Source organism: Globicephala melas, chromosome 2 (assembly GCF_963455315.2).
Source record: "Globicephala melas chromosome 2, mGloMel1.2, whole genome shotgun sequence".
Taxonomy (NCBI): Eukaryota; Metazoa; Chordata; class Mammalia; order Artiodactyla; family Delphinidae; genus Globicephala; species Globicephala melas.
Window position 1 is genome coordinate 14243414 of NC_083315.2, and position 14034 is coordinate 14257447.

Consider the following 14034-nt stretch of genomic DNA (forward strand, 5'->3'; position numbering starts at 1 on the left):
CTATTTCCCTAACAGAGAACAAGGCTTGACATATGTGAAAATTTTGTTATATTTTCTCCCAAAGTTTAGGGCTTTTAATAAGGTTTATATTCTATTATAGCTGTGCCTCCATAAAAGCATAACGATCAATTAAAAAATGAACAATTCACTTTTAAATATCCAGTCACTTACCCAGTTTTGTCATTTGCTTTCCCAAGCTTCAAACCTTGAACATTTATGACCCTAAAACCTCTTGGATGTGGAAGATTTCCCAAAACCGTAGCTGAGATTGAAGCTACATGAATGCGAGTGGGGATTTCAGTGTGTGGACAAAGACGTTTGAAATAAATGACAAAGAGTTAGAATTAGGAGTCTAAACAGAAGCACAAAGATTAAAGTATTATGTATATTATTTTGTTATAGAAGCTTAGGCAAATTTGACCGTTAATGGTGGTATTCAACTATATGAAATCCTAACGGAACACTGAAATTTAAAAGATAAGAAATTTCATACACCTGTAAATGAAAGTAACAATTATTTGTGTTTTTCTTAAGATTGCTTACAAGCAGAAGCACGATGCTGCCAAAGGATTCTCAGATTATGCCCACATGAAGGAACCGCCTGAGATCAAACATGCCATGGAGGTGAATAAGCACCAGAGTCACGTAAGCAAGCCATTCCTCATGATTTTCTGGAAAATTGTAGTTAACTGACATCAGGGCTGATGGGTATGTTGTTGAAGTTTAAATGTTACAACATTCCTGTTCAAAAAGAACTTCAAAGTTTCTTTTATTTTTATGTCCCAGTGTTCAGTCAGAAGCACATCTGAATTATTCTGTCAATTGTTATTAGAACCTTGTAGAGTGCCTTCAAAATGTCAGGCACTTGCAGACCTGGGAAATTGGGTTTTTAACAGCAATCCCTAGAACTTCTGTGACTTGATGGCGTTACTCCCATGGTTTACAGTGCAGAATTGCAGAAGAACTGGGATGCTAGTGAGATTGTACCCCACTGGGGTTTCTTTTGGAATTCATGTGAGGGGCAGATTGTCACACTTAAGACCCAAGAGGAGTAGGAAAGCAATAGATGTGTAACGGCCGGCTTAGAAGCAGAAGCCGAGAGAGAGGAAACAAGCCCATAGAAAACACATTTATTCTTTGGCTATAAGGTAACAAGTACATCAAAACCTTCATGTGTTTGCTCAATTACCACTACTATCTTGGGGGCCTAGAAGAATATTTCTTCCTGAAATTTCAGTGGAAGCTTATTTGTCTCCTTATCATGAATTCTTTGCTTTCTAGAAGGAATGTAGGAACTGTTTGTCAGGTTCTTTTTGCGTTAGAATCAGTTAAGATAAAGTGTTTGCCTTCGTTGGGTTAAAAAGCTCCCTTTCTTTGAAAAGTACCTGAAACATCTCTGTCATCTCACACAGGCTCTGCCCCACCACTTAGTTCTCTTACTGAATGGTGCTTTGCTGCCTCAGGGCCTCCAGAGCCCCAGCTGTGCAGTGTCTCTTTGTAGGATGGCAACAGTTATCTGATATTAAATTGCAATAGGTCAATGTTTGAGTAAAAGCTGAGTGAGCTTTTTACATTTTAATCCAAATGTATAAACACATGCCGATACCAAAAGTGCTTTTCTAAAATGGGTTAAGATTGATAAGAGATGAAGAAGCTACATGGCTGTAATTATCAGCAAGGCCATTTCACCAGGAGGCTTTATGAGAACTTGACTATTATAATCATAATAACTACCACTTAGCGAGCACTGCCGCGCACAAGAGACGGTGCCGAGACTTTGATCATTTCCAGTTCTTGCAAAATCCGTGTACTGATTCCCATTTTGCAGATGAAGAAAATGAGACTAAAGAATCAAACTCCCTAGTCCACTCTTTCCGTTACACCCTGCTGCCTCCCTCTTGAAGGTCACTGGTTATTGGTCAAGATTTTAAATGAAAATTTTAAAATGTAGGGCAAAATAGAGTATCATTAGAATTCAGATCAATGGATCCAGTGCATCTGCAAGAAAGAAAAACTGGACCCTGAGCTTCCACTGTTTGGAGCGGAAGAAACTTTGAACTCCCACAGATGGCGTGGCTTCGAAGGTGGTCTGGTGGTCTGGGGAGATGGCTGGCATTACACAGCTCCTGGGGAGACCCTTTCTTACTCTAAAATTCAATGGAATTCAAATACGGAAGTTCCTTATCATAGACCTGAGGTTATTATTTTAACTCTGCCTTTTCGTTTAAAAAGTCTTTGATTGAGGGATTGAGGGAATAGGGTATAAAGCCCTTTTCTCCTCCATTCAATACTGTGTACTTATGGGAGAAGGATGTATTTACTTACAGTCCTGTGCCTGCTTGGCTCAACCTTTACATGCAAAGTTTGTACATATAATAGGATTTAGAAAGTGTTTAAGACTATTTACTCAGATTTAAGGGGAGAATGATATTTGTATTCTACCTGTGAAGTAGTTGATATTCCCCTAGAGTCAAGTCACTTAGAATAATACATCTGTTGTCCCAAAGATATGAAATTTAAACGTGGGTCTGGAAAACCACAGGAAAGCAAGTACGTCTCTTGGTTCCGTAGGTGAGGCTGCAGCATCTCCGTGAAAGACCGTGTCTCCCAGAAGACTTCAGTCAAATGAAATTCATTTGCAGAGAATTTAACTAATAGGGTTACCTTTTCATGATGCGGAATGTCACTTTGCACTGTGCCTATTAATGACTTAATTTAATTTAAAATAAAATACGTTGTCACATGTGCATCTGATTTACCTAGAAACAGTGCATGTCAGCATCTTTGCTTATCTTTTTATGTTTCCACCAAAATCGAGTCAGCTTTCTGATATCTGTTAGAGGACCAAGAAACTGTGATGATTACAGTTAATAGCTTTTAATTTCTACCTCCTTTTCGGTTAGACTTTTCAATGGGCCAAATGGAGTCAATCATCAATGGGCCAAATGGAATCATTTTTCTTTCAGAACCTTACTGTCCCTTATGCCTTTGGAGATGTGAATAAGCAGGGTGGGGGAGAGGATTCTTTCTGACTGGCCAACTGAATTTCCACCTCTGAATAACTGAGAGTTCCAAGGGGAAGAGTATTCTGGGGGCAGTAGTCTCTTCTTTCACCCCAAATTCAATGATCATGGAACAGGAAAAAATTATTTCTCATAATATCCTCCACTGTCACATATGATAGAAAAGGAGTTGGGAGTCGGGCCAGGGTTAAAATGCTTCCTTTGCCACATGTTGCCTGGATGACCTTGGACACGTTACAAATGTCTCCAAATCTGTTTTTGTTTTTTTTTTCATCTGTAAAGTTGGGGCAATGATACCCATCTCACAGGGCTCTTGCAAGTGATAAATGAGATATGATATGTAAAGCGCTCTGTAGAAGAGCCAGTCCATAAAATATTAGTTCTGTTTGGTCCTCCTTCAGTTTTAAAGGGTGATTTAAGAGTTTAGGGTGATACATATAGATGATTCACTTTGTTGTACAGCAGAAACTAACACAACATTGTAAAGCAATTATACTCCAATAAAGATACTAAAAAAAAAAGTTTAGGGTGATATCATAGCTAATTCAAAACAATGAAACTAGATGAGATTTCTAAAAAGGCCAAATGAATATGAAATTTATATTAAGAAGCATTTAGGTTAGAAGGGCATATTCAGAAGGTTCCTGAACCCAGTTAACTACCTATCTTGTTGATACTGCAGTCAAAAAATGATTTAAAAGAGCCAATCTAAATTTTTTTGTATCTTCAGGGATGTACCCCTGCCAAATTTTTTCTAATGTAATTAGAGGAACTGGAGATATTCTATCCTGTTACTTTCCCCTAAAGATGGGCTTGAAATGAAAACCCCAGTAACATTAATAGTTTTCATGAATCTTATCAGAGACATGAAGTCCAGTACTCCTAAAGTAAGTCAAACAAATTTTAAACTGCCATTTTAAGTTTTATAAATAATGTGGTCTGTATAGACTTGTGATGAAATTAGAGTGGTAAACTTTCCCAAAATGCCATATTGGTAATCAGTTCAATGTGTATTAGAAAGAAGTATCCAGCAGGGGAAACCAGAGACATAGTGTTCTTTTCAAGAATGATATATGTAATTTCTTGACATTAATAAAAAGTTTTCTCTTAGAGGAAAACATAGGCAGAACACTCTTTGACATAAATCACAGCAAGATCTTTTTTGACCCACCTCCTAGAGTAATGGAAATAAAATGAAAAATAAACAAATGGGACCTAATGAAACTTAAAAGCTTTTGCATAGCAAAGGAAACCATAAACGACGAAAAGACAACCTTCAAATGGGAGAAAATATTTGCAAACGAAGCAGCTGACGAAGGATTAATCTCCAAAATATACAAGCAGCTCATGCAGCTCAATATCAGAAAAAACAAACAGCCCAATCCAGAAATGGGCAGAAGACCTAAATAGACATTTCTCCAAAGAAGACATGCAGATTGCCAACAAATACATGAAAAGATACTCAACATCACTAATCATTAGAGAAATGCAAATCAAAACCACAAAGAGGTATCACCTCACCTCGGTCAGAATGGCCATCATCAAAAAATCTAGAAACAATAAATGCTGGAGAGGGTGTGGAGAAAAGGGAACCCTCTTGCACTGTTGGTGGGAATGTAAATTGATACAGCCACTATGGAGAACAGTATGGAGTTCCTTAAAAAACTACAAATAGAACTACCATATGACCCAGCAATCCCACTACTGGGCATATACCCTGAGAAAACCATAATTCAAAAAGATACATGTACCACAAAGTTCACTGCAGCACTATTTACAATAGCCAGGACATGAAAGCAACCTAAATGTCCATCGACAGACAAGTGGGTAAAGAAGATGTGGCATATATATGCAATGGAATATTACTCAGCCATAAAAAGGAACGAAACTGAGTTATTTGTAATGAGGTGGATGGACCTAGAGTCTGTTATACAGAGTGAAGTAACTCAGAAAGAGAAAAACAAATACCGTATGCTAACACACATATATGGAATCTAGAAAAATGGTACTGATGAGCCTAGTGGCAGGGCAGGAATAAAGACGCAGATGTAGGGAATGGCCTTGAGGACACGGGGTGAAGGGTAAGCTGGGACAAAGTGAGAGAGTAGCATTGACATATATACACTACCAAACGTAAAATACATAGCTAGTGGGAAGCTGCTGCATAGCACAGGGAGCTCAGCTCAGTGCTTTGTGACCACCTAGAGGGGTGGGTTAGGGAGGGTGGGAGGGAGGCTCAAGAGGGAGGAGATATGGGGATATATATATACTTATAGCTGATTCACTTTGTTGTGCAACAGAAACTAACACAACATTGTAAAAAAATTATACTCCAGTAAATATAAAAAAAAAAACCTAATAAGCAGACAATTTCTGTTCCATCAGACAGAGAGAAATCTTAAGGATAAATCAGTTAAATGATACTGGAAAAACATTTGTGACTCTGTGATTCCGTGATGTGACTTAAAATAACAGCGCTTTTAGAATTTACTATTAAAATAGGTATGTTAGTATTTTGTTCATCTCTAAGGCAGAATAGTTAGTAATACCTATCCTGCTTTCTTCACAAGATTGTGGTGGTGATAAAATTAAATCATGTATAAGAAAACTTTTGTCAACTCTAAAATGCTTTTACAAACAATGATAATACTGCTAATAATGATAAACTGTTAGATACAGCTCTATATTTTACTCCACTGTTCAGAAAATTGAAAAACAGTTTTGTTTTCTGATGAATATCAGATCCTGCATTTACTTTTATTTCAAAGGTTTATATTTTCCTTTAAAAATAATATTTATGATTTAATGATTTAGTTGTTTTTTACATGCAGCAAACCCAAACAGAAATAAGTCTTATTAAGATAGAATTTCCAGTCCATGTGACTACCTGATGACACTTGGAAGGCTTCTCTAATGTAAGAGTTTATGACAAAAGAATTTCTTGAGGCTGACTGAACTGATGTTTTGAGATTATGACTGAATACAGTTTACACTGCTTACTTCTGTCCTACATACCTATCCTGTCTAGTTTCTTCTCACCAAGAATCATTTTAACCTTCACCAGAGTAGCAAAGGGAATGAATGAGTTCGGGGCCAGTTGGATTTGATTTCTTTTAGTCTGTCTGCTCACGTTGCCCTTAGCCTCACAGGTGTGTCTGTCTGTGGCTTCCATCCTGCCTGCCATCCCTCAGCTCTCAATCTTTGCATCTCCAAGTGCTTGAATTTCACTGTATGGACCATCATGGTGGAGGTTTTGCTTTTCTCTAGTTTATTAACTCACCTATTGAAGAATCTCAAATCACTGTTGTCTAAACATGAAGAGCTTTGCTGCAGAGCCACTGGGAATCCTTTGCTCAATGTGTCTGGCTGTACGTGAAGAATAAATGCAGCCATTTCACTTCCATTTTCAATATCTAATTGAAAGTTCCTCTTATTGGCCAAGTCCAACCGAGAACGATACAAGGAAGGGGATTCTGGATAACTAGTTCTAGCCTTGGGAGGGAGTGTTGATGGAGCCCAGTTGAGTACAGACAATCGAGCACAGCAAGGGAGGGGTAAGGATTTAAGAAATTAATGTGTTTAAAGTGTTTAGAACAGTGCCTGGCACGTGGCACACTCGGCATGACTGTAGGATACATGCAAAAGATGTGGCCTTATGAAACAGGAGTAGAAAGATTATAAGGGGAGAATAAGCTGAGATTAAAAGACAATGAAATGAGGTGAAAATACAACCTGAGGGAGAAAGTGAACGTGGTGAGATAAGGAAGAAATTCAATGACAGATTTTGATAGAATTAAAATCTTTTTTTTTTACATCTTTATTGGAGTATAATTGCTTTACAATGGTGTGTTAGTTTCTGCTTAATAACAAAGTGAATCAGTTATACATACACATATGTTCCCATATCTCTTCCCTCTTGCGTGTCCCTCCCTCCCACGATAGAATTAAAATCTTTAAAAAAAAGTGTAACTGTAGTTGATTTGCAATATTGTGTTAGTTTCAGGTGATAAAATTAAAATCTTTATTGGAGGCAAAAAAGAACAGATTTGACACTGCAGAAAAACATACAAAATGGAGGCTGCATTTGGAGTTTCTAGGTTCAGTAACAGAAATCCATCTCATGTTAGCTCAAGTGAAAAACGGGAATTTATTGGTTTGGGTAACTGGGAAATTCAAGCTACCTTCAGGCATAACTGGCTCCAAAGGCCCCACAGTGTCACGAGGACCCTCCTTCTCTTCCCATCTATTGGCTCTGCTTGCTTCTGTATGACTTCACTTGCAGACAGACTCTGTCTAGGTGGTCTCAAGGCTGGTGTTTCCAAAATTAAATCATCCTCACAGCAACCGATCCCAGAGGAAAGGACAGCAGTTCTTTTTTCCCCCAGCCTCAGATCCATCAGTGACCCTGGCCTTGCTTGGTTATGTGTCTGCCCTCGATTTAATCATGGTTTCCCAAGGGTTGGGGTATCTGATTGGACAACCTGTCACATGGCCACTCCTGTCACTAAGCAGGAAGGCTGCTTTTGATGGCCCCGCTAGATCCCGTGGAGTGAGGGAGAGGCAGTTTCCAAATAAATAATGCTGCTAGGCAGATTTTTAAAAAATTAACACATGTCCACTACAAAGGAATAGTTTAGGAAAATGATCCAGATATGTGGAAAAGGGCAAGGAAGTAAATTCAGTGGGGAAAAAAAAGGCGGAAGGAAGAGTTCAAGCATGTACAGTAATAATTCTAGGTGCTCCTGAGGAAGAAACCATAACTAGTCTTTGTGAAAATATTATATACTACTAAAAAGATAAAGCAGTTTATCTTGAGTGCAAGATAAATGTATGAAAATGATAATGATTGTATTTTCCTGTATAGGACCTATAGTAGATAAGGATGAAACTTCACTGAAAGCTAAAATAAAAGATTTAAAGAAATGTAGAAATATACCTTCTCCTGTGAACAGACTGAAATCTTGTTGAGATATCATTTTTCCCTACGTTGTTTGGTAGGTTTAGTGCAATGCCCATTAAAATTCCATTTGTTTCCTATGTGGAACTTACTAGGATTATTCTAATGTTCATTAGTGAGAATAACTAGTTTAAAATTAAGAAAAAGTTTGAAATAGAAGAGTCATAAAGGGAACTTGGTTTAATGGATATAAATCGTTATAGTCATACATTTAAGAAATGTGTGAGTGAGACAGTGAATGTTAAGTCCTTAATATGGTAGCTGGTACATAATAAATGGCCTAAAATGACAATTATTATTACTGTTATTACTATTATTTCTCCTCTTTCTTCCCTCCCCCTTTCACTTCTCCTCCCTCCGCCTTCTTTTTCATTCTCTTACTCTGAGGACACGATAGGGAAGAAAACATTAAATAAAACGAGGCAAAATCAGTCATTGACCCTCAGGCCTGCACCTCTCCTGGGTTGATTTTCAGGAATTTTCAGAGATTTTCAGGAATCTCTGTCTTTCTTCTTATTCAAAACAGTTTTTTATAGAACACCATCTCGTCTTGAGAAGACTGCCTGGAGAATGGGGTCCCATCTGTCGTCGTTGTCTCAACACAGCGAGCATTTAGGGTTTGGATTATTCAGAAAAAAAAGAGTGTATGTGTGTTTGCCCTTCCTCTGACAAACCTCTCTTCCACTGTAACATTTTTATTCTTCCTCAGTTGTGACGGCCTGAGGAAGGGAGCAAACACATGTTGCAGACATTTGAGAAATGTCAGATGAGCTTCCCTTGGCCCTAAGTAACAGTTTAGGTGGAGGAAGATGCCTAATCTGCTCGGGTAACCTTGTTTCCGATGTTCAGACATCCTTGCAGCTAGCGAAAATCAGGAGCTTGCCGCTCTCCATGTCCCTCAGCGTAAGCCCCCGTTCCTGTGGGATGACCTCAAGCCTTGATATTCTGGGAGATCGGTAGAGACAGGCTCCTGGGCTTTTCTCCTGTGTGGCTCTGTGGTGTCCGCTTGTTTGAATGTGCAGCTCATGTCAATCTTAATATTTGTTTTGAGTCACATATGCTGGCCTCTAATTTGCAATTTACATGGATGATGGGGCCCTATTCATTGTCCCGCTCCCGCCGCCTTTGTGCTGTTCACCTCTCTTCACGCAGCCATTAGGCTGAACAGCATATAATTAGGTAACCCATGTAAAGCATAGATTTCTGAAAGGTTGCAGCTCTTTTCAAAAAGTAAGGGTTTACATTTTTACCCTCATTCTTTTCTAAACAAAAAGACATCCCCCCCTACGGCTTTCATCTGAATGTAGTAACTTAGAAACAGTTAGTCTTGTAGGTGGGTAATAATTTTGGTTTGTTTTCACCTGAGAGTCCGTTTTTGTTGACACAGTTTGTGTTTAACTTGGTGCAGGCTGAGGTTGATTGGCCATCGTTGGTAGATGAGTGTGTTGCTTTTTGAAACCAGCCCAAAGTGGCTTATTTTAAATCCCTGAAGATTTTAAACTCACCCAACAAAATAACTCAGTTTTCAGATTATTTTTGTTTCTTTTGCTACTGGTGTGCACAAAACCTACTTAAAATTGCTTAACGTAAAGCCTGTGAAAATGCAAGTAGTGAAGGAAACAGATGTTCTTGCCAAAATTACGCTAATTATATTTAAGCTGTGTTCACTTGTCAGACAGGTTCATGATTATAAACATAGTTTAAAAAGTAGTGGGTGGTGAGGCCAATGCAAGCTCTTTTTTTTAAAAAAAATTAATTTATTTATTTGGCTGCGTCAGGTCTTAGTTGTGGCACGTGGGATCTAGGTTCCCTAACCAGGGATTGAACCCGGGCCCTCTGCATTGGGAGCGCGGCGCCTTAGCCACTGGACCACCAGGGAAGTCCCAGTGCAAGCTCTTAAATAGAAATATATATACATGTACTTCATTGAAATAAAATCATACAATGCATTAGGGATCCTATGAAAGTTTTAATGCATTATCGTTTCTTACACCTGATATTATTTTTGAAAGAAATAAAAATGTACCAATTTTTTTTAACGCTGCAAGGTTGAAAGGAAAATAACAAAATACATTGATATTATCCAGAGCACTGATTCATAGTGGTCAACTGGGGAATTCATTAAAATGCAGATTCTTGGGCCCCATTTACCAAAATTCTGTTACAGAGGTTTGAGGATGGATCTCAGGAATCTAAAAATTTTAATAAGTACCCCAGATGATGCTATTGCAGAAAGCTTGCAGGCAACGTTAGAAATACTTGTTTTGTACAAATGCAATTAATTGTGCATTTTGTATAGATGTTCAGTTGTACATTTCTGTGTTCTACCTTTTACATCTTGAAAAAGTGAAGATGGGTTTTAAAAGTGACTGTTACTACACGCTTTGCATTATACATTTAATAGAATCTAATGTAACGGACAAGTTGACTAGCCATCCACTGGTGAATTTGCCACATAGAACTACATCTGGCAAATAGATAAATATTTCTTCAGCTCATGACCAATCTCAGGAAATAGAGAAGCAGATAGACAGTGAGATGTTTGCCCATCAGGGATTATATGAGTTGGCTTCTGGTCTCTCCTCTCATTTGTCAGTCAAGTTAATGTAAATGACCACTGTCATCTAAAGTATGTTTGGCAAAACTTATATATATTTTTCTCTTTAAATCTCTATTTTCCACACTTTGGTTTGATTGTATCTAATGTGTATTCAGAGGATGAATATTCCTTAATGTGGATCCTTTTATTGTTGGAGGATCAAGTCATTGCAGTGATATTTACTAGAATAAAACTATCAGTACCCATCACTAGGCCTCCCAGATAAGGGGCATTTGAAGAGTCCAATCAGAAAAGGAAGATAAAGGTGTGGTTGGGAGGGTGAAAAAGCTGGAGAGTTGCAGAGTTTCACATACCCTCACCCCAGGAAATGATTTTCCATATTCGTGTGCTGGAGCTTATCCTGTATCCCCTAGGGGTCAAGACTGTGTGGTAGACAAGTTAACGCCCTTGGTGAGGATATTCTGTATGTGACTATGCACACATATACTTACATAGAATGACATGCTTATAAGGATGGTATATGTAAAATCTTATAAGATTGACTCTGTGCCAAGGTCTTGGGATTATATTTTTTATGTTGTATAAATTCAGTTCATATGCAATAATGTTAGTGAGGCATTGGCATAGTAAAAAGAGAATATAGTTATCCAAATAAATGTGGCACATAAAAATTAAAAAAAAAAACAACTTAGGGTCAGTGGCTTTCTTAGAAGATTATGGCAAGGATAAACTGTGTTATGGACCTTAAGGCTAGCAGCTATATGAAACTACTCATTTCTGTTTTCTCTTTTTCAATCAAAACTGTCTCTTTGATCAGATTTTTTATAGGAAAGATGTGCAGGACACCCACGTGTATAGTGCGGAGCTTGACAGACCAGACATCAAGATGGCGACACAGATCTCCAAGATCATAAGCAATGTAATCTCTCTTTCTTATCTTGAGCAGAATTGATTTCTCATTTTTGCAGGAGACAAAGTGGCTTTGGTTGTTGGATGGTTAATTTAGTTAGTGAAATTAATCAATCTGAATTAATGGTGTCTCAATTTTTTCATCTGAATTATCCATTTCACTATGTACATTATTTGGATATGTGCAGAAACTGATCAGACTTGACTTGACCATGGCTCTGTTGTCATGCTTTAAAAAAAAATAAGTACTATTCAGACATAAGATAACATTCAAATGTCTGAGCCTGAGAATCAAGTTTGTCATTCGTCTGGTCCCATAGTATCTCTCACCTTGTCCCAAAGAACTTCACTTGGCCTTGTTTCCATCTTGTTGCTGTTAATTGTGCAGGTTCTCTTTGGTCAGCATTTACCAACGCACATTTCCTATACATCATGGCTGTTTTTTTCCTTTTTCTTTTCTTTTGCTGTACGCGAGCCTCTCACTGCTGTGGCCTCTCCCATTGCGGAGCACAGGCTCCGGACGCACAGGCTCAGCGGCCATGGCTCACGGGCCCAGCCGCTCCGCGGCATGTGGGATCTTCCCGGACCGGGGCACGAACCCGTGTCCCCTGCATCGGCAGGCGGACTCTCAACCACTGCGCCACCAGGGAAGCCCATCATGCTTGTTTTTATCTTCCCTAAGACATCCTTCTTGGTTAATACCGTTTTACTTAAACATACCTTACATACTGATTAAAAATGATTACTTAACTTGAACCAAATATTTGAGTAACATAGGCTATACTCACCTTAAAAAATCAATAATTATTTACTAAATTCAACTGCATGTTAACCAAACAGTGTTAGATCTGTTCCTAAGACTAAACAAAGCCGGAAGACATCTGTATGCAGAATGCAGGGTCTCAATTATCTAGAAATTTCTCCTGGATAAAATAAACACAATGATGGTGATGACTGGATTCATGGACTCAAACTTAGTAATTATTTTACTACAAAAAAGTTGTTCTTATAAAATCAGTTCCTTCTTAGCAGTCAGCATTTTAGTATTTGGTGAGTTGTAAGGATCATTTTTTATGGACTGAGGGTCAATTTTATTTTGGCTATTATCAATGTAATTTTTCATTGGAAAGTAGAAGTATTCAACATTCTCTTATCTATTCATTTTAGGCTGAATACAAGAAAGGGCAAGGAGTAATGAATAAAGAGCCCGCTGTAATTGGAAGACCAGATTTTGAACATGCTGTGGAAGCTTCTAAACTTTCTAGTCAAGTAAGAGTCTAGTGATGATTCCACAATGATTTTATTCAGAGATTTTGTTTCTAGCAGCACTGGAAGATATTTTACTCTAGGTAATGTCTTTAATTGCAAGAATACGTAAAGATAATGTTTCTGTAACCATGTCAGATAGGATTATAATAATTGTAAATTTCAGTAAGGGATAAAATAAGTCCAATTTTAAGCATAAAACTAAGTTTTCTTTTCTCCTGGCTCAAATTCTAACCTTTTTGTATGAGTTCAGCCATGTTGTCACATTTCCTAGGATTTCTAGAATTTAGCAAGAGTCATATCAATTAGATTAGAAGAAGAATTAAATTTCTATCTCTACACGCATACACAGAACTTTTAACTTAGTAAGAAAAATAGCAATTTTCTCAATTTTTAAATGTTTTAATCACAAAGTAAAAAAGAGGTAATGTGAATGAAGAGAACATTGAAATCATAAAAAGGATCTGGAAAAGTGTAAAGACATGCCATATCTTTGACTGAACGTCTCAATAGATAAAAATTTCAGTTTTCCCAAAATTAATATATAAATGTCATGCAATTTCAATTAGAATCCAACAGTTTTTTTGAAGTATGGGTAAATGATCTTAGAGTTTGAATGGAAAGGAAATGCCTGAGAATAGCCTTTAAAAGTATGAAAGTGAAGACCAGTGAAGGAGAACTTAAGTTGTGAGTTACCATAACATAGTATAAAACCACTGAAATTAAATCAATATGGGATTGATATAGTAAGAGATAAAATAATCAGTAGGATAGACTAGGGAATCCTGAAATAGGTTCCAATGTGTATAAGAATTTAATATATGATAAAAGTGTTGGTTCAAGTCAGTGGGAAAAAGTTGTATTAGTTAATAAACGGTGCTGACATAACTGGCCATCCATCTGGGTAAAAGTAAAATTGGACCTGAATCTTAAACCATCTACAAAATGAATTCCAGATGGATTAAAGATGTGAATGTAAACCAAAAAAATATTTTAAACCTTAAAAGAAAATCCAAGAGACTATATATACCACATAGGGATAACAGAGTTCTTAAAACTGGAGAACCAGAAGCTATAAAATAATAGTTAGACATGCTTGACTATATAAAAATTAACAACTCTTGTAATGGAAAAAGGTAACATTTGCAAAGTCAATGATAACAAACAGTAATTTTTATGCATGTGTAGTGTTTTCAACTTTGAAAATGTCCATTGCTCAACTTGCAAAAGTCTTAATTCGATTATACTTCAAAATGGAGAGATGTAAAAGAGGAAAGCTGTAAAATCTAACTGAAGATCATAAAATACTATCTGAAAAA

The 14034-nt window shown here is 37.4% G+C and overlaps 1 protein-coding gene across 8 annotated transcripts in view; it reads left to right on the forward strand.

Annotated features, from left to right (window-relative positions):
• NEBL (nebulette) overlaps positions 1–14034 on the forward strand; it is a 339860-nt gene that overhangs the window by 247195 nt on the left and 78631 nt on the right. For 6 of the 8 annotated variants that reach the window (XM_060293080.1, XM_060293055.1, XM_060293059.1 and 3 more), the window contains 3 exons: positions 535–645; positions 11358–11459; positions 12617–12718. The exons of the other annotated variants lie outside the window; for them this stretch is intronic. In XM_060293080.1, coding sequence (XP_060149063.1) covers positions 535–645; positions 11358–11459; positions 12617–12718 — 315 coding nt within the window. The remainder of the gene's footprint in view (positions 1–534; positions 646–11357; positions 11460–12616; positions 12719–14034) is intronic. 8 annotated transcript variants of the gene reach the window in all.